This window comes from Chanos chanos, chromosome 10 (assembly GCF_902362185.1).
Source record: "Chanos chanos chromosome 10, fChaCha1.1, whole genome shotgun sequence".
Lineage (NCBI taxonomy): Eukaryota > Metazoa > Chordata > Actinopteri > Gonorynchiformes > Chanidae > Chanos > Chanos chanos.
In genome coordinates, this window is record NC_044504.1 from 26,879,679 (window position 1) to 26,900,327 (window position 20,649).

A 20,649-nucleotide genomic window follows, 5' to 3' on the forward strand; every position below is an offset into this window, starting at 1 on the left:
AATGCATTTCACTATATCACAAAAAGCTGACTTAAATTATATTTGTCTGTAAATGGCTCACCATCAAGATTATGAGCTGAAACTGAAAGAGAGATGAAGATCTTTGAAGCTGAACTTCTTCTATTTTTCTTCCTCTATATTTATTAGTGTTACCTGATCTTGAGCACAAAATAACTTGATTTTGGAAGAAGAGATGAAACCGCAGTGACAGACCGTCTTTGCTGAAATGGTTACCCCATGATAAATTTGTTAGAGAACATTGCAACACATACACAAACATTTCCATCCCCATAAACACATACAGCCTCATCTTAGTTGGTAACCAAAGTGCAAGGGACTGACAAATGGGGCCGTGGGATGGTGTCAATAAGAATGCCAACTGTTCACTGCTTGTTGAGAATGGGACAGAATGATCAAAATGAATACTTTGCCAGCATTCATTTTAGGGTAACAGGAAGGAAATTCTAACATTTCCACATTTGCATATTCTGCTGTCCTTGTTGAACTGATATTTCCCAGGAAAAAAGCTAATATACAGTGTCTGTGACGCGAAACTTTAATTTCTAATTTGAGCTTATGGGCTCTTCATATCCATTGCTTTGAGTTCATTGAATGTTGAGTCCACGAAGGTCCTTCCAGTTAATAAAACCAGAGTGTCATTTTTATCATTTCCTTGGTTTTGAACATGCTATCAATGTACTCAATATGTCAAGAGACGCATCCTTAAAACTTGTGTAAAACCAAAATCTGTCCATATATGTGCCTATGTGAATGTATTTGTTGATATGTCCCACTCACAGGTTTCTGCGGTGCGTCTGCATCTGGGATGACCATGGATTTTGTCTGACTCAGTCTCTCTCCTGTGTTGGTAGTAGAACTCTTAATCCGCATTTGGACTGCTCCTCCTGTGTGAGGCAGGACCAGAGGAGGCTGCTTTGCCATATTCTGCATGTTTGTGATTCTGGTCAAAAAACAAAATAAAACAAAACAGAAACAGTATTTTACAGTTCTGATTTATTGAAACTTTAATTGTGTGCAAAAAGTTTTTGTTTGTTTAAGTTCAGTCATTTGGTCCGTGGTCAATATTAGACAGTTCTTATGTGTGCCGATGGTTTTAGTAAACCTATCCCTTTTGTCGTTTTTCATTTTTGGTGAAAGTGTTTTTACACAGCTTCAATAAAGAGGTCAGCTGCAATACTTAAAAAAATATTTTGGCACTCGTAACAAACATACAGTATGTGCAAGCGTGCACAGATGTAAGCACAAAACATTCAAATATAAAGCTTGTTAACATAAAATATATTTCACATCCTTCATGAAAAAACTGAACACTGGTCATCTTAATGGTGAGAAATCATTGAGTAGAGAATGTAAACTTGTTCTCTGCTGATATGCTCTCAGTACATTTTACATGAACAGGATTTGTGTTGAGTCTCCTGTGCATGATATGATTGGAGCCTACTGGGAAGAGATAGCTCACTTATAGAGTCACTTACCATTGTAGCAGACCCACTCTTACCTGGAACTAGTAAATACCCAAGACTGTATAAGTTCAACCCAGAAATATGGGCCAATCACCCGCTAAGGGTCATGCAGCCCCAGATCAGTAACAGACCTGGACTGCATCTTGTTTGCAACACTTCAAGTGATACTGTGAGTGTTAAAAAAAAAAAACCTGTCTGAATTTAGCCACTTGAAACAAAACTTGCTATTTCTCATTAGGGTACAAAGTATTATGGATAAAATTTAACCTGTTTTCGTAGTTCATGTGATAATTATCCTTTAAGTAGATAGTAATCATACATTATTGACTGCATCATACTTTATCCTTTCTTCATTTAATCCATCCTATCTACTCAGAGGCAGTGGGGACTTGCCATGCATTATCTGGGGGCCAACTCAATACTGAAGTCAATGCCTTGGTCAAAGGCAATAATGGGAGTATCAGATCTTAACATACATGTTTTTGGCAGTGTGAGGAAATTAGAGTACCTGGAGAACAGTATTAGTAATTAGTAATGAATGCAATAAGTGTAATTTTTTACTGCTCAACAAACCTTTACCATGTTGAAATGAACCTTGATTTTGACATTCTCTAACTCTGATATTAGCGTTGTCTACATTTTTAAATTTTGAATACATTATGAATTAGTGCCTTTTTGACATCGTCACCTAGTTTTGGTCATCTGTGAAGCAGCATAATAATCAGAGATTATTGGGAGCTAGTTTGGATGTATTTTGAAATATATATTTAAAATGCATTTCAAAACACAGTGAATGTAACAGTTAAAAAAGAATCAAGGATATGTGTGTGTGTGTGTGTGTGTGTGTGTGTGTGTGTGCGCGCATACATGTGTGCGCAACACTTTGTACTTTTTTTTGTTTTCATGGTTGTATTTAAAAAGTTAGTTAACATTTTTAGTGCTACTGTGGTGAGCAGTTGTTCATCAAATTAGCATTATTATTGTAAATAGTAGAATTGGTATTAGTGTTGTGGCAGTTGTTTTGATGGTTCATTTTCAGATCAACACTGGACTGTTAGAACTGGCAGTCTGAAGCAGTAGCCTGTACACAATAAGGCATACGAAGAGAGCATTGAATCATCAGACTAATGTGTCACTGTGATGCTTCCTGTTTAAGGTGGCCTTATGTTGCTACATCAGACTTATTTCACCACAAGCCTGGGAGCTGCTACAAATGGTTCATCAGTTCCTTTCACAGTAACCCTTTACTTTCCTCAGGGATAATCACTGAATAGTGTGTAGTACAAATATTTTACTGAGAAAATGATGGTATTATTTATGACGTTAACATTAAAAAGAGCCTCTGTCTGTCTTCTTTTATAACACACAAATCATTCTGACATGCCATCTATCTCAGAGGTCAATGTGTGTGGTAGGTCAGAGTATCAAAGTATCAGAGAGCAAAACTCAAATCTTTCTCATAGGTTGGGGTAGTGCAGTGAAAGGAGTGACACTCATCCTATGCAGTAATAACAATATATTCACAGTTTGTACACATTGGAAAGTTATTTGTATCTGCAGTTGCATAGCAACGCAAACTACTTGAAACGACAGGAAATAAATAAATCACTAAAAAAAAAAAAACACACAGCGGAAACAGACTGCCAGGGCAAGCCAAGTAAACACCCTCATACATATTTTTCAATAGATTTCAAACGCCATTTTCATATCATTTGATAGTTACTGGTAAAGTTTATAATGTGTGTGAGATTTCATATTTATTTACTGTGGTCATTGACAGTTCATGTCCACCCAAAAAGTTTTCTTCAGATCGATTTTAACATTTAGTTGATCGTGTTTACTCTTTACGCAGATGTTTGCTGACACAACATAATCATTTATTAGCCTAAATTATGGAATCATTCTAATTTCTGTGGCTCTATAACCTCTAAGAGCTTCTTACGTGAAAATATTTCGCACTAGAAAATCATTAGTAAAGAGGCCCCTCAACTTCAGCCACTATGATACCATCACAAACAAAGGACATTCAGCATCACATCGGTTACCAGGGCTGCTTTTCTAGCTCTTTATTCACTCAAATTTAAATTGCTTTATATGAGCAGATATACTTGATGTGGCCTTCAGCGTAGGCCACATCAATCAAAGAGCCCAAAGCTCCAACACCATGTTTAATTATAGTTCTCAAGATATAATTAACCATTCTTTCAAACTGATTGTAAGGTTGGCCATCCATCACTGCTCAAACAAGAAAAAAAAGTCTTTCTTACCTGGTGCCCGCCATTCCAGTAAAGACGGAATCATGAACTGATCAGAGAAAGAGAGTAAAAGAAAGAGTGAGTAAGTCACTTGTGAAGAGGAAGTAGTCCTAGGTCACGTGGGTTAACCTAAACCCCCACTGTCGCTGCATGACTCTTGGTGCAAAACATGAACGTTTCGCATTCAGAGCCTTGCCACTTCCTGCGAGAAGGTGCTTGCACCAGAATAGTTGGGCCTAAGATGGCTGTCACCTCAGCATCCATGGTGACCAGAAAGAAGCAATAACAATGCATGTCCGATTTTTTTCCCCCACAGTCTCACTCCCATGACCTTAACATGGAAAAATAAAAACTACATGTGGTCTTTTATTTCTGTTATGGCTTAATTTGTTTTCTTTAGAAATTATTTGAATTTTTTTTTATTTAATTGCAGTTGTAGCTCATAGTGTAAGTCAGCAGTGGAGTACTCACTGATAGAATTGTGTGGTCATAGTATATTGGACATAGAAACATTGAGCAGTAAAAGTATGTCACAACGCATCTATTCAGTCCAGGCCCCAGGTGTTCATGATTCATTATTCATACTTTTCTACAGGAGTGCTTAACCTGAGTGGCAAGGAACATGAACAAATAACTCAAAAAACAATGTGTTAACTATAGCTGGTTCATACTTCCAGGTGCAATACAACAAGGTTTTTCAAGCAAGACAAATGGATTTTTTAATAGTTGATTTGTACACAGAGCACTTGAACATCAGCATATCTACTGCGAATGTACTGCGACAAAACAAAGCACTTCCGGTGTGCTTTAACGTAACCCTGCCAGTATAAAAAAAACAGACTCATAGTTGTGTTACTCTGAGGTTCGTGTGGTCAGACATTTTCACACTCTCATTTGTGCCGCACTGTGAGAATAATTTCACTTTGCATTATGGCAGGATAGAAAATATCTGACTGTCCTTGAACACATTGTCTGCACTGTTTTTCTGTTCAAATGCAGTTCAAAAATTCAAAGAGTTTAATCCTCATCTTCAGATCCCTCCCCACCTATCCCTTTGTCCACACAATTCTCTAGCACCCGCCTCATCTCTCTATGTCCCCTCAGGCCTTCTTCTATGGACTAATAGGCTTTTACTAATGTTGATCTGCACTGGTGAGGGTGATAATGAGGAGGTGAGGCAAGGAAAACTGTTCTGAAAATATGTGAACTTTCTTCTTATATAAACTACGACGACTATACAAAATACAAGGTATGGTAGTAGATAATAGAATGATACTGTCCCATTAGATGCCCTTAAACTGTTATTTCATTTAATGGTCACTCAACTAGACCAGTCATAGTCAACAGTTTCTACCACCATTATTGTACTCCACTGTGATTTTGCTGAGGCCAAAGTATCATTGAAGTACTGATACAATGTACATATTAACTTTACTGATAGTTACGTGGTTTAAATGGTATTCATTATTCATCATAAGATGGTGTATAATAACACTCACTCACTCATTATCTAACCGCTTATCCTGATTAGGGTCGCGGGGGGTGCTGGAGCCTATCCCAGCGCTCATAGGGCGAAAGGAGGGGAAACACCCTGGACAGGTCGCCAGGCCATCTCAGGGCAGACACACAGACAAACACACTCACACACACATTCATACCTAGGGGCAATTTAGTGTCTCCAATTCACCTAACCTGCATGTCTTTGGATTTTGGGAGGAAACCAGAGCTCCCGGAGGAAACCCACGCAGACACAGGGAGAACATGCAAACTCCACACAGAAAGGCCTTCTTGCTGTAAGGCGACAGCGCTACCCACTGCGCCGCCGTGCCGCCCTGTATAATGACAGGAAATCTGAAATGTCTGGAAAAATGTACCCATTGTCCAACATTAGTAAGCAGCAGCTTAATGGATGTTGAGTGCATGATACAGAACAGGTTATTTTATTTCCTAGAGACTGACAACCATTTTGTGTGTTTCTAGAAGCAAACTCAGACACAAGCATGATTACTCATTGATGCCTTTCATGTAAAACTATAAATGTAAAGTTATTAGTTTATAAGAATGATTTTAATTCATAGGACAGATTAAACATTGTATAAATTGTACATAGATTTCCTTGAAGTGAATATAACCCATTCAAACACTGATGATTTGCCTGCTGAAGTATTGCTTTCACAAAGAAAACAGTTCCGTCACTATATTAACTACTGCAAAGAGGGCATGGAATCAAAAACAGAGTACTGAATGTAGGACACGTCTCATGAAAATGAAGGTCTAAGCTCCTCTGTCAATTTATCTCCTGTTCTGCAGACAACTAGGCCAAAATTTATATACAAAGAATTATATTTTATTGATAAGAGTTTCGGCTCATTTTGGCTATTGCAATTGTATCAATTCAGATGGATTTTGACCCATTTCCATAGGTCATCCTTCCTTTATTGAAAAGAAACAGTCATCTGAGTACAAGCAAATTTGAATGCGAACTTCGTGAAGATCATGGGGCTTGGGAATACTCATTCATTCATTTTCCAAGCCACTTATCTTGATTAGGGCCGCAGGGTGCTGGAGCCATTCCCAGCGCTCACTGGGCGAAAGGAGTGGAAACGCCAGGACAGGTCGCCAGTCCATTGTAGGGCAGACACACAGACAAACACATTTATGCACACATTCACACCTAGGGGCAATTTAGTATCTCCAACTCAACAGACTTACATGACTTTGGACTGTGGGAGGAAACCGGAGCTCCCAGTGGAAACCCACACAGACATGGGGAGAACACGCAAACTTCACACGAAAAGGACCCTGGCCGACCAGTCAGGAATCAAACCAAGAACCTTCTTGCTGTGAGACAATGACAAAAGTGCCTGGTGGGGACAAAAATGCTGGTCCCCTCTAGGAGAACAACGTGTTTCTAAATTACACTGTTGTTAATCGATAAAACAAAAAGTGTCAAAACATTTCTTTGGTCGAGGTTAGGGTTAGGGTTTTAGGGATAGGTTAGTATTGTTCAGTTACAGGATAATGGGAGTCAATGGGAAGTCCCCACTAGGATATGAGTACAAACTTATCTCTGTGTGTGTCAGCTATTAGGTTGTTAACCCCCCAGCCACTCCCCATTCCAACCCAGTTGCTGGCAATAAAGCACCATTTGCTGGCCTGCCATTAAATGTCAGAGAAGAACAGCTGTGATACTTTTTATTTTTCTAGAATTTGAAAATATCTTAAACTTTTCCGATTCTTTTCCGAAATAACAAACGCGTGACGATTACAGGGAGGACATCGTTGCTTAGAAACACTGTAGGATTTGACAGGTACTCAGTGCCAGTTCAGTCAACAGTACTTGAATGCCCGTGTTAACATTTTGGTGTGAAACTAACAGTTCTGTCCTGAGTGTAGACTCTTCGGACATCGATCAAAGAGATTCCTCACTCTGCGCGGGTGCAATGTTAAGTTTGTGCCAATTACAGAGAAAACCGGAAATTAGCATTTGCGGCTAAATTTAGCATGAATTTCAAAATAAAAGTCATTTCAAGGCTGCTGATTTGACTCACAGAACTACTCTTCAAATTGAGAACACTTCCCATATGTTAAATACACATATTTCCGATTAAAACGTACAATTAAAGAGGGTTTTTAAAAGAATTAAAGTTGTAAAGAACAGCTTTAAAAGCCCATGAACCACATTAAAAACACTCAGACTCAACTCAATATGTCTTACTTAGAAAACAAAAACTTGTGAACCCTCAGCATGGGTAATCTGAAATCTACATTGCAATACCTTTCAGAAAATGTATAGATATTAAGGTCTGAATCACCTTTGTAGTAACCAGGGTGTATCACGTACCATGCTTCTAACATACAGTAGGCCTACAGTAATCGCCAACTCACCGACATAAAATTGTGTGGCTGGGAAAACAAAAACGTGTACCGCCTCAATATGGGGGTAATTTGAAATCTACATTAAATGACCTTTCAGAAAATGTATAGATATTGAGGCCTGAATCGCCTTTGTAGTAACCAGGGTCGATTATGTACCAGACCTCTAACATACAGTAGGCCTATAGTAATCGCCTACTCACATATCTCAAATTGTGTGGCTGGGAAACCAAAAATTTGTGCCCCCTCAATGTGGGAGTAATTTGAAATCTACATTAAATGATCTTTCAGAAAATGTATAGATACTGAGGCCTGAATCACCTCTCTAGTAATCAGGGTCAATTATGCATCAAGCCTCTAACATACAGTAGGCCTACAATAATCGCCTACTCACAGATTTCAAATTGTGTGGCTGGGAAAACAAAAATTTCTGCCCCCTCAATACAGGGGTAATTTGCAATCTACATTTAATGACCTTTCAGAAAATGTATAGTTATTGAGGCCTGAATCACCCTTGTAGTAACCAGTGGGTACTATATTTGGACCCACCACTGTCAAGATGGGTGCCATTTGCACAACTTCCTAAAATTACCTCCTTTATATTATGTGTCTAGAAAGGCAACACCACAAGTAGTCATATTAATATTTTATCTATATAATATCGATCTATACATATATTATATAATATTATATGAATTGCTGACATACCCACTGTGCATCCTTTGTGGTGAACATATTTGTGAAGTAAATTCATGTAGTCTTGTGGTGCATTTTTACTTTGGGGAGCTTCACTTTTTGGATTTGGTCTGTTTTTAATATGTCAGTGTTTAATATGTCTGAGTACTTACATTAAACCATCAGTTATTGATGCAGTTTTCAAACCTGTTAACAATGAAACACATAGGCTTTTATCCTTTATCTTGCCTTTAACTTGCATGGACACATTTTCATCTTTATTCTGTTACTCGTTTAAAAGGAATATTTTAGCTTCAGGTAATGGTGAGACTTGAAAAAATTATGTTGAGAGGAACTTTCCGGGGTTTTTTTCCAGCTCTCCTCTGGCTCTGGCTCAACAAATTCGGTTTAAATTGTAATCTAACTCTATTTTACAGTTTCAGCACGCGACACGGGGCTTTTTTTTTTTTAGTTTATTGGTTTATTTATTCATTTTTGAAAATGATACTCCAAAAAAAACAGAAATATATACTCTGTGTTACGTCTGTATTGTTCATGTTGTAGCAGTCACTGTCGATATTATTATATTTTTTCACTTGACACAGCAACCGTAAAATTTCGATGAAATTAGATGTCAGTAAATACTTTAACGTACCATTGTAGTTATAGTCGTAGCGCAGTTCCAGCAAAATACTAGACGAATACCGCACACGGACTTTTTTCCTGACGAGAATTCTGAGCGACCGGAAACCTTATTATGGCCAGAAACTTCATATTGTCGCTAGCGGGTGGGGACCTACCAGGAAAAGGTGGGGGAAATTGTGTTTGCACTTCCTGGTAGTGGCTCATGATTCGCACATATTCTTCCTGGTCTGATTTGTACAGTAATTCTTGTATCCTTTGATTCGAAATAAAATAATAAATGGAGGAAGTATTCCTTCGTTTATCTTTGGGTGTGTTTTTAGTTGTGTTTGTTTTTACTTCAAACACACAAATTTGATTCCCTGTAGATTTTTTTTGTAAAATAATCATACCAGTGATGGCAGAAGATCGTCCACTCGAAGAGAGATACAAAGCCTGCATGGTGCTCAGTGGTGCTGCTGATGCTTTGGGTTACAACCACGGCAACTGGGAGTTCGATCGTGACGGGGAGTCCGTCCACAGAGAAGTGGCTGAAATGGGTGGTGTTAGCAAACTGGACGTCAAGGATTTTCCTGTAAGTGATGACACTGTGATGCATCTGGCTACAGCAGAGGCTTTGGTAGAGACTGGAGACGGGGCCTCTCTCAAAGACCTGTATCTGGCCCTGGTGAAAAAGTACATTCATTGTATGAACGACATGGATGGAAGGGCACCAGGTACCCCACTATCTTCTGTGTTAGATAATTGCAAACATCAGTTGTACATTTAAGTATAGTGTAGTACATGTTAGTGTAGAGAACCATCTAGCTGATCATGATAAAATCTTTTCAGGACATATTCAAACTATGAACGAATCAAACACGGTGTGGGAAGCATTTACTTGTTTACTTTCTTTTTTAATCGAATATAAACTTTTAGAATATGAGTAATTACAGCTCAGCTTTGTCACAGGGAAATGAGACAAAATATTCTAATTATAAATTGTTGTGTGGTTATTTATTGCTAATAATCAGACAGAGTATGTGTTTATGAATGAAATTCCTATGATTTTGATTTTAGTAAGGTATCCAGGATAGTTCTGTAACCTATCCTGTTATTCTGCAATTTACTTCTACTAGCCAACCTTCCTTTTCAGGCATCACTTGCATTAGTAGTACAAATCAACTTCGTAGTATGGGTGGCACCACATGGCAAATCCCTTTCAACCGTGGCGGAGGAGGATGTGGAGCAGCTATGAGAGCCATGTGCATTGGCCTGCGTTTTCCATGGCCTGAACAGGAGGACCTGCTGGTGGCTGTGAGTGTAGAGAGCGGGAGGATGACTCACCACCATCCAACAGGTTACCTGGGGGCCTTGGCCGCAGCCCTCTTCACAGCCTATGCAGTGAGGGGTCAGCCCCCAGTAGAGGCCTGGGGCAGTGGCTTGATGCAAGTCCTGGAGAAAGCCAAGGAGTACGTGAAGCGGTCAAAGCACTGTGTGAAGGAAAACCTGGCACACTGGTAAGCAGTAATTTACAAAATCTTTTTATTCAAATCTACTGTTTTGAAAGACTGCTTCATATGTGATATCTGTGGATATATTTTCAGTTTTCTACTGCATGGTACTGGCTCGACTCAACTCCTTTTGGTACTTTTTGCTACCTGGTACCTCGTTCGTTTTCCACTGCTTTTAGTAGCCCCTCAATGTAGCTGGTGACGCCGCAAGAAACTGTCGTGAAGTCATCCTGTGGACTGCCATTGTAATAGTTTAGTGAACTGAGAATCAATCAGTGGACAGAAAATTTGTGGTCACTATAGTAGCTTGGAGTTCTTAAAAATGATGGGTTTGTGCAGGATGTCTGAGGATATCGCGTGTCACATAATAGTGATTATTCTCTCTGACCAATCAGTAGTCTGCAGTATTTTCACATCACGTTTTGATACCTACTCAGCTCGCTTGGAACTACGACAGAGTAGGTACAAAAAATAGTATCGGGTACCAGGTATCAGGTACTGGATTTGCCTAATGGGAAACCAAAAAAGGCGAGTCGAGTCGAGTTGAGTTGAGCCGGTACCATACAGTGGAAAAGCGACGGGTGTGGGGTGCTCCAAACACAGTGTCAACCACAGCTCTGGAGCCCTGGATCAACACACAGTTAATGTCTTGCACAAGAGTACATCAGCGGCACTCAAGGCATCTAAACAGATTACTCCTCAATTCATATTGCTATTGTGTCTTGAGTCAAAACCCATAACTCACTGATTACTGGCCCTGTTCCTAAATCTCTTTTTACAGGACTGTGAAAATATGCACTAGATAATACTGACACACTATGGCTTGTTTCTGAGAAAATGTAATGTGAATCTGTGAATAGCTCTAGCATTCAGTAAGATGGAAAAGAGTGTTTTTACTAGCATTTTGTATTTCTTGTTTGTTAATCTGTCCCAGAATACTTAAGATTTAGGGATCCAAAAAGTGATCTAACTGAATCCTTTTTAATCCTTTTTATTTCAGGAAGTACTTTGAGGAAAAGTGGGGAGACTATTTGGAGGAAAGAGGCATCCTTGATGGTACGGGAAAACCTCAGTTTCCTGCCAATTATGGTGTTAAACTGAGGGATAGATTCTACAGCTCTGTCAGCTTCCGTGGAGTGAGTGGTTCCAGTGGGCATGATGCACCAATGATAGCCTATGATGCTCTCTTATGTGCGGGTGACTCCTGGGTTAAGTTGGCCGACCATGGCTTCTTTCATGGTGGCGACAGTGATTCCACAGCTGCCATCGCGGCTGCCTGGTGGGGAGCTCTCTACGCCTTCCGTGATGTTCCAAAGTCAAATTATAAGGGGCTAGAATATCGTGACCGTTTGACCAAGTTGGGAGAGAAGCTATACATGTTAAGGGGGAAGCCTCTCCTTGCTGAAGATCCATGCCTGTCAAATCAACAGTAATCAGCATTTAGCATCCTTTATATTGAATACCGTGCTTAGAAGAGATTACTTAAATGCCTTTAGTTCAAACAATTATCATTCGATCACTGAGCAATGAGTAGTTCTTTCTCTTCTTCTAGCGTACACACACACAAAAATCAATTTTCACAAAAGTGCATTTATAAAAAGCTAATATAAGCTTTTTGAACCTAACCAAAGATTTCTTTCTTGAAATATTGTGGTGTTAAACAAGGTTGGAGATGTCCAGGTATGCCCTGATGAGATGTATTTTAGTGTGTGCAATAGGAGATGGGAAGGTCATCCCACCATTAGAGCTCTTGAAGTGAGAAGAGTGCAGTCCTTGAGTAGTAAGGTCTCTTAACATATACTGATGACGTTGCCAGGTTCTTAACCATGAGCAGCTCCAATGCAACTATAAATGCATGCCTTACCTGAAGAATTTATATTTTAGCATAAGTTTGGCTCACGAGACTATATGCCTAACAGCTTTTATGTGCCTAACAGCCAGATCAATCAGTTGGTAATGCTGTTCCTGATAGATAGTTTTACTACAGTAAAATATACTGCAGTAGACTTCAGAGTTTTGCCATGGTAGGCATGTTCAGCTGTAACTTATGCAGACGGAATTTTTGAAATTAATAACGACATATATATATATATATCTCAAATCTATAAATAAATATTTCTGCATTTAAACTTGGTGTCAGTTTTGTGGTGTTTTGGTGGATTGACTATTATATATTTAACCAAAGTAATCAGATATACCCATATGCACAGACCCAGATATTGTGTAAGTTTACATTATGGTATATTTCATACCATCCATTATTTCATATTATTAGCCCTTGAAGAAAAGCACCTTAATGTTCCTTAGGATCCCACTGGCAGAGTCCAGTAGATGGAGCTGTTTAGACATGCCTTGTTGGTGATGGACTAAAGTTGTTCAGGGGAAAATGCTGTAGTGCTGATTACATTTTCTTGTTAGCTCATTAATTCTAATGTGATTTTGGATCACCAAAATCGGATCTTAATGCAAGGTGTAAACAGGGCCTAAGTGGCATCCATGATAAGAACTGTTCGAATTCTCTAAATGTTAAGGAAAGGTGCTTCAATGCTTCCTTTCCTGTCTCCTTTAGCATAGGGTACACTGGACCATCTTTTACGAAAGGAAAGGAGATAATTACGTACCCAAATTCTTTGCGGCAGCAACATTTAAAACGACGCATCATTCGGCTGTCCACGAAAACAAACGATTATTTGAATGTAACACTAATCGTTGGACAGTGTCAAGCGTATTATTTACGCGACACAGTGATACCAAATTCGTATGACATCTCGCATGTTATAAGTACTATTTCTCATTTAAAAAACAAAACAAAAGTGAAATTCAGTGAAAGTGGTAAAGTGTTTGAAATGATTTACGTGTATTTGCATATAGAGCGGAGAAGTGAGATCCCAGCTCAAGTGTTTATTCGAGACACGGATTCTAAAGCCAGGTGTAAACGGACGTACTCAGAGCTGTCCATTTGTGATCGGATCACCAAAATCGGATCTTAATGCAAGGTGTAAACAGGGCCAAAGATCATCTGGCTGAAGTTTTCTCATTTAATGATTTGCTGATCCTACACAAGTAAAAAAAAAAAATAAATAAATGTAACATGATGAAGTGATGGTGTCGGTCAAAAGACGTATATGCTCTCCAAAAGACAGCAGTTTCTAAACAGTTTCTAACGATTTCTGACTATAAAAGGGCTGCTCGCGCAAACAGCGTCGTGCTCATGCATCATTCTTACTTAAAATCTGAACAGAAAACAGTAAAAAATCACAATATGAACTTGAATAATTTACTAACAATTTTCCAACTACTTCGGATTAAATGTAAGTCTTGGTACTGAAGTACAAGCATTAGTAATTGCAAAACAAATTAAATTCTATGCGCTTTTAGTAGTCCATCGGAACATTGTAGTTTCACCACGGCAGATCTACGTAATAATGTCCGCCGTCGCATGACTACATAGCAGTTAAGTGCGGTCGGATTCTCTTAGTGGTTGTCTTTTCCTAAGTCCTTATGCATTCTCCTACCCGTTTTTCCTTAACCTCGTGACGTTTTCCGTCGAGGTCAGGGAAGAGTAGTTAGGAAAGGACTTAGGACCCACTGTGTTTGCACTTCCTGGTAGTGGCTCATGATTCGCATATATTCTTCCTGGTCTGATTTGTTCTCGGGTTCTGAACAGTAATTCTTGTATCCTTTGATTCGAAATAAAATAATAAATGGAGGAAGTATTCCTTCGTTAATTTTTGGGGTGTATTTTTAGTTGTCTTTGTTTTTACTTCAAACACACAAATTTGATTCCCTGAAGATTTTTTTGTAAAATAATCATACCAGTGATGGCAGAAGATCGTCCACTCGAAGAGAGATACAAAGCCTGCATGGTGCTCAGTGGTGCTGCTGATGCTTTGGGTTACAACCACGGCAACTGGGAGTTCAACCGTGACGGGGAGTCCATCCACAGAGAAGTGGCTGAAATGGGTGGTGTTAGCAAACTGGACGTCAAGGATTTTCCTGTAAGCGATGACACTGTGATGCATCTGGCTACAGCAGAGGCTTTGGTAGAGACTGGAGACGGGGCCTCTCTCAAAGACCTGTATCTGGCCCTGGTGAAAAAGTACATTCATTGTATGAACGACATGGATGGAAGGGCACCAGGTACCCCACTATCTTCTGTGTTAGATAATTGCAAACATCAGTTGTACATTTAAGTATAGTGTAGTACATGTTAGTGTAGAGAACCATCTAGCTGATCATGATAAAATCTTTTCAGGACATATTCAAACTATGAACGAATCAAACATGGTGTGGGAAGCATTTACTTGTTTACTTTCTTTTTTAATCGAATATAAACTTTTAGAATATGAGTAATTACAGCTCAGCTTTGTCACAGGGAAATAAGACAAAATATTCTAATTATAAATTGATGTATGGTTCTTTATTGCTAATAATCAGACAGAGTATGTGTTTATGAATGTAATTTATATGATTTTGATTTTAGTTAGGTATCCAAGATAGTTCTGTAACTTATCCTGTTGTTCTGTAATTTACTTCTACTAGCCAACCTTCCTTTTCAGGCATCACTTGCCTTAGTAGTACAAATCGACTTCAGCGTATGGGTGGCACCACATGGCAAATCCCTTTCAACCGTGGCGGAGGAGGATGTGGAGCAGCTATGAGAGCCATGTGCATTGGCCTGCGTTTTCCATGGCCTGAACAGGAGGACCTGCTGGTGGCTGTGAATGTAGAGAGCGGGAGGATGACTCACCACCATCCAACAGGTTACCTGGGGGCCTTGGCCGCAGCCCTCTTCACAGCCTATGCAGTGAGGGGTCAACCCCCAGTAGAGGCCTGGGGCAGTGGCTTGATGCAAGTCCTGGAGAAAGCCAAGGAGTACGTGAAGCGGTCAGAGTACTGTGTGGAGGAAAACCTGGCACACTGGTAAGCAATATTTTACAAAATCATTTTTTATTCGAGTTTACTTTTTGAAAGACCCTCCGTTTTCTGCTTCATATCTGATATCTGTGATATGTGAGTGGAGCACTCCAAACACAGTGTCAACCACAGCTCTGGAGCCCTGGATCAACACACAGTTAATGTCTTGCACAAGAGTACATCACTGGCACTCAAGGCATCTAAACAGATTACTCCTCAATTCATATTGGTATTGTGTCTTGAGTCAAAACCCGTAACTCACTGATTACTGGCCCTGTTCCTAAATCTCTTTTTACAGGACTGTGAAAATATGCACTAGATAATACTGACACACTATGGCTTGTTTCTGAGAAAATGTAATGTGAATCTGTGAATAGCTCTAGCATTCAGTAAGATGGAAAAGAGTGTTTTTACTAGCATTTTGTATTTCTTGTTTGTTAATCTGTCCCAGAATACTTATGATTTAGGGATCTAAAAAGTGATCTAACTGAATCCTTTTTATTTCAGGAAGTACTTTGAGGAAAAGTGGAGAGGCTATTTGGAGAAAAGGGGCATCCTTGATGGTACAGGAAAACCTCAGTTTCCTGCCAATTATGGGGTTAGAGTGAGGGAAAGATTCTACAGCTCTGTCAGCTTCCGTGGAGAGGGTGGTTCCAGTGGGCACGATGCACCAATGATAGCCTATGATGCTCTCTTATGTGCGGGTGATTCCTGGGTTAAGTTGGCCGACCATGGCTTCTTTCATGGTGGCGACAGTGATTCCACAGCTGCCATCGCGGCTGCCTGGTGGGGAGCTCTCTACGGCTTCCGTGATGTTCCCAAGTCAAATTATAAGGGGCTAGAATATCGTGACCGTTTGACCAAGTTGGGAGAGAAGCTATACATGTTAAGGGGGAAGCCTCTCCTTGCTGAAGATCCATGCCTGTCAAATCAACAGTAATCAGCATTTAGCATCCTTTACATTGAATACCGTGTTTAGAAGGTATTACTCAAAAGCCTTTAGTTCAAACAATTATTATTTGATCATTTAGCAGAGGCTCTTATCTGCGTTCAGATCCCGTAGGAAATACCTCACTTTTCAAAAGAGTGTGTGTGTGTGATGCCCAGGTATGCCCTGATGAGATGTATTTTAGTGTGTGCAATAGAAGGTGGGGAGAGACTCTGTGGTTCTTACTTCAATAGGAAGGTCATCCCACCACTAGAGCTCTTGAAGTGAGAAGAGTGCAGTCCTTGAGTAGTGAGGTCTCTGAACATATACTGATGACGTTGCCCGGTTCTTAACCATGAGCAGCTCCAATGCAACTATAAATGCATGCCTTACCTGAAAAAATGTATATTTTAGCATAAGTTTGGCTCAAAACACTGTATGCCTAACAGCTTTTTAGCACATAAAATTTGGACATTGACAAGCCAGATCAATCAGTTGATAATGCTGTTCCTGATCAACAGCTATACTACAGTAAAATAAACGTCAGCAGACTTTCGACTTGCGTCATGTTTAGCTGTAACTTATGCAGATCGAATTTTTGGGATATATAGGTGATTTTTCAGTTAGGGGAACTTTATGTCCCCAGGTTATAAATTCATGTTAGAAATACTAGAATCACAAAATAAATAGTTTAATTGTTAAAAATATTGTTTATTGCACCACCAAAAAAAACTTATGCACCAAAATCAATATGATTTCCACTTTTTAAAAAATGTTTTAAACATCATTTCTTTGCTACTTTGGCCCTCTCCCCAACCCAGACTTTAAAACTTCAGTGCTCTAATAAAACAATAAAAAGTGATCAAAATTCAATTAAAATTCACAATGTGTGTTTTTATAGTAACTTAAAAAGACACATAATGTGTCATTTGGGTTCATATCTATATAACTTGTGCATATTTTTGAACAATATATTACTATCCCCAACATTACCGTCATTACCACGACAGCCTATAATTACTGAAACAATTTTTTTGAGGATAACACTTGTTTATGTTGTAACCATGGAAATGAAGACTGACAGGGGAGCACATGTCAGCCATGAGAGAAGAGTGACATTTTGATTGCTGGAAAAGTGAGTAATTTAATCATGTATTCCTCCTGAGCATGGAGTCAACTTATTCAGCATCATCACCATTTATCCTGTGTTGTGGCAATATTTTATGAAAAAAAAAGAAATGTTCACATTATTTATCTGTATTTTAAAGTGCATCTTGTACTAGCTGTTGATCAGTGTTAGCAAATCCAAGACCTAGCATCTTTTTTTCCTGAAAAAAGTGAAAACTGTCATTACCACAACATGTCATAACCAACACATAACTTGTTGTGATGGTAAAGACAACTGATGGTAATGACAGGCTTTCAGTTTCAGTATCTTTTTAACTGTCTGAAAATTCAAGTTAATGAAGCATAATAGTGTGATTTTACAATGGAATTCAAGTGAAATGTGTCACTTCCTGAAACTAATTTTAATTCTAATTCTACTTGTATACTTCGCCCTTAAAGAAAAGCATCGTAATGTTCCTTAGGATCCTGGTGGCAGAGTTTTTGTCCAGTAGATGGAGCTGTGTAGACATGCCTTGTTGGTGATGGACTAAAGTTGTTGAGGGAAAATGCTGTAGTGCTGTTTACATTTTCTTGTTACCTGATTAATTCTAATGTGTTTGTAAGCAGTTTCCCAGTTTCAGTGGCAGTTCAAACAGAACAATTTTTTGTGTGTGTGTACTAAACCAGCTTGTCCTCCTGGATTAATAGCCAGTTACCAGATTAACCAATATCTTGGTAAAACAACAAAACCATTTTAAAAACACAGAGCTCATTGCAAATAATGATTAGGTCATTACAAAAGTAATCTCAGTTTAACTCTATTCCATACTCAGATCCACATTTCAATGAACAAACTACAGCACAGTACTGGGAATGCTCCAAACAACTGTGAACAGTTTGGCATATCGGTATGATCTTTTCCTTGTCTCTCTGAACTTGCTGCTCTTTGGTGCTTTTCTTGAGTTGTCCATTTCCCTCAGTCCCGGTGGGGCACAATCCAGATCTTACTATACAAGTAGTTCTTTCTGCAAGACAGGTATGGACATGTGAAACCAGTTTGACAAAAACTCCACCAAGTCTCCGCAAGGGCTAAGGTAGAGTTACTTATTGTACCACTGCTAATACCAAGTTTGTCTCCCACATACAAAAATGAGGCTCAGGGAAGGGTCTTAGACTCGGTTTGGCTTTTGGCTAGCCACCCATGTAATTAGCTGACACTTGTTGTTTTCAAGTGCCATAGGTCTAAGAGGTTTACGTTTACTGTTGAAAAAAAATGCTGTTTTTAGGTTCAGCGTTTCATTTCCTTCAATTAAAAATCCTTATCAGTGATGTACTCGGTACTCAGTCTGTATCATGTTCATGTAAAGCACTGATTCACATTGCATTATCAAAAATTAACATCAATAAATTTTGTAGAGGGTGCCATATACTGCATGTTATGTAATCTTTCTCAAAGAAAAATTAGATTAAAACAGTCAAAATAGGAAAGTTCCAAACTGCTCTCCTGGAGAGTCCAGACTTTTGGCTTTGATCTATCCAGCTGGGACCCCTTCCTACACACAAACACACACACACACACACACACACACAAGTACCAGTAAGAGTTACAAATAACAGGTCATTGTTCCCAAGTGTCACCAGAGTAGTTGGCTTCCGGTAGCTGCCCGCATCCAATTCAAGACACTGGTACTGGCCTACCAGGCAACAAGAGGCTCCGCCCCATCATACCGTCAGTCCCTAATAACTCCGTATACCACTACTAGAACCCTCCGCTCTATAACCTCTGGTCAGCTGACGGTCCCCTCACTTCGGGAACCCAGCAGCCGCTCCTCCCGACCACGCCTCTTCTCCGCCATTGCCCCTCGGTGGTGGAACGACCTCCCTCATACAGTTAGGACTGCGGAATCCCTCACCATCTTCCGCAAGAAACTGAAAACCCACCTCTTCAGAACCCACCTATCCCCCTAAGCCTAACCCCTTTCCTTAAAAAAACAAACAAAAAAAAAAAAACCTTGTCTTGTATCTGTTTGTGTTTGTCTAAGAATTCCAGGGCACAATACGAAGGAGTAAATTGACGTCTTTTTAGCGATGTATGCTTATGAGGTATTAGGAATCCGACTGATGCACTGATTGTAAGTCACTTTGGCTAAAAGCGTCTGCTAAATGCTAAATTGTAAATTGTAGTTCCCAATTAAGACCAGTAGGTGGCACTGTAGCATAATACACCACTTCCCTGTGAGTGACACACATTACTGGAATAGTGAGGTGGTAAGCAACCTGTTTGGATCATGGCTGAAAAGTGAGAATTTGATTTAGGTTTCTCTGATAAGTCTTATGTTATCTCTTCGAAACCAACTCTGTTGATAAGGTTAAAAATAGTCTGCATTGTTGACTTTCCAGGCTACCACTCATGTTATTGTGGTGTTTTCTCACATAGTGCCCCCGCATACAGGCACGGTAACTCACGTACATGATATAACAGTTAAAGATATAAAGTACTGTAATAATAAAGAATAATAAACAGCCTACCAAACCATTAGATGTGCAAAATATTGTACCAGTCATGTATCTTAGACTAAAATCCATTGGGAGGTTAAAATCACTTTAAGTTGACTGTCTCAGTTATGGAATTGTATGACTGTGCTGACTAATTCAGTAATATATTGTTCAAAATTCACACAAAATTAAAAATTAAAACTGAAGAACGTCAAAGAGTTCATTAAAGTTCCTTCAGTGTAAGGAATTTAGATTCATTCCTCAGGTGCATTTTTTAAGGTTCATTCCTCACACTGTTTCACCACGTGGCAGAAAGGGAGAGATGATTTCTACAGATAGACTTAAATGGAACAGGCATATAAACACCATCCCTACTATTGTCCTCACACCTGTTTGTATGTTCAGTATCTTTCCATCTCTCCTTTGCTTGAAATGAGCGCAGTGCCTCTTTGCCATGATGAAGCTATTTTTCTTAACTCGCTTTCCCTATGGACAATTTTTTTTAACCGGTTTTTCAAACCATTCCTCTGCCTGACATTTCTCTCAGTAAACAGAGTCCTTTTCATGTGAGGTCACAGGGATCTTGCTCCCTTTCTCTCCATTCACTTTCCTAAATAAAAATAACCCAAGTTACTTTATCATACAAGTCTACACATGTTGAAAGCTTGTGGAAGAAATCACCATGGAAACTCTGGAGAGGAGCACAAGGTTTTATCAGGGTTGTGGTTGATGACATCAAGGAGGGTGGTGGCAGAAAAAAAAAGAGGTCATTTGTT

At 39.3% G+C, this 20,649-nt stretch overlaps 3 protein-coding genes across 3 annotated transcripts in view; 2 read left to right on the forward strand and 1 right to left on the reverse strand.

Moving 5' to 3' along the window:
• Window positions 1–3,826, reverse strand: part of arhgap15 (Rho GTPase activating protein 15) — a 48,775-nt gene extending 44,949 nt beyond the window's left edge. The window contains exons 1-2 of the mRNA XM_030787175.1: window positions 3,752–3,826; window positions 799–961 (exon numbers count right to left, since the gene is read on the reverse strand). Of these exons, the coding sequence (XP_030643035.1) occupies window positions 799–961; window positions 3,752–3,765 (177 nt within the window). The 5' untranslated portion in view covers window positions 3,766–3,826. The remainder of the gene's footprint in view (window positions 1–798; window positions 962–3,751) is intronic.
• Window positions 3,827–9,149: 5,323 nt separating this feature from the next.
• Window positions 9,150–12,339, forward strand: LOC115822578 (protein ADP-ribosylarginine hydrolase-like). Its single transcript, XM_030786482.1, has 3 exons — window positions 9,150–9,648; window positions 10,068–10,431; window positions 11,426–12,339. Exons 1-3 carry the CDS (start codon window positions 9,330–9,332, stop codon window positions 11,856–11,858), a joined length of 1,116 nt encoding a protein of 371 aa, XP_030642342.1. The 5' UTR covers window positions 9,150–9,329; the 3' UTR covers window positions 11,859–12,339.
• Window positions 12,340–14,246: 1,907 nt separating this feature from the next.
• LOC115822579 (protein ADP-ribosylarginine hydrolase-like) lies at window positions 14,247–16,292 on the forward strand. The gene is made up of 3 exons (XM_030786483.1): window positions 14,247–14,565; window positions 14,985–15,348; window positions 15,850–16,292. The coding sequence occupies exons 1-3, from the start codon at window positions 14,247–14,249 to the stop codon at window positions 16,280–16,282; spliced, it is 1,116 nt and encodes a 371-aa protein (XP_030642343.1). The 3' UTR covers window positions 16,283–16,292.
• The last annotated feature ends 4,357 nt before the right edge of the window (window positions 16,293–20,649 follow it).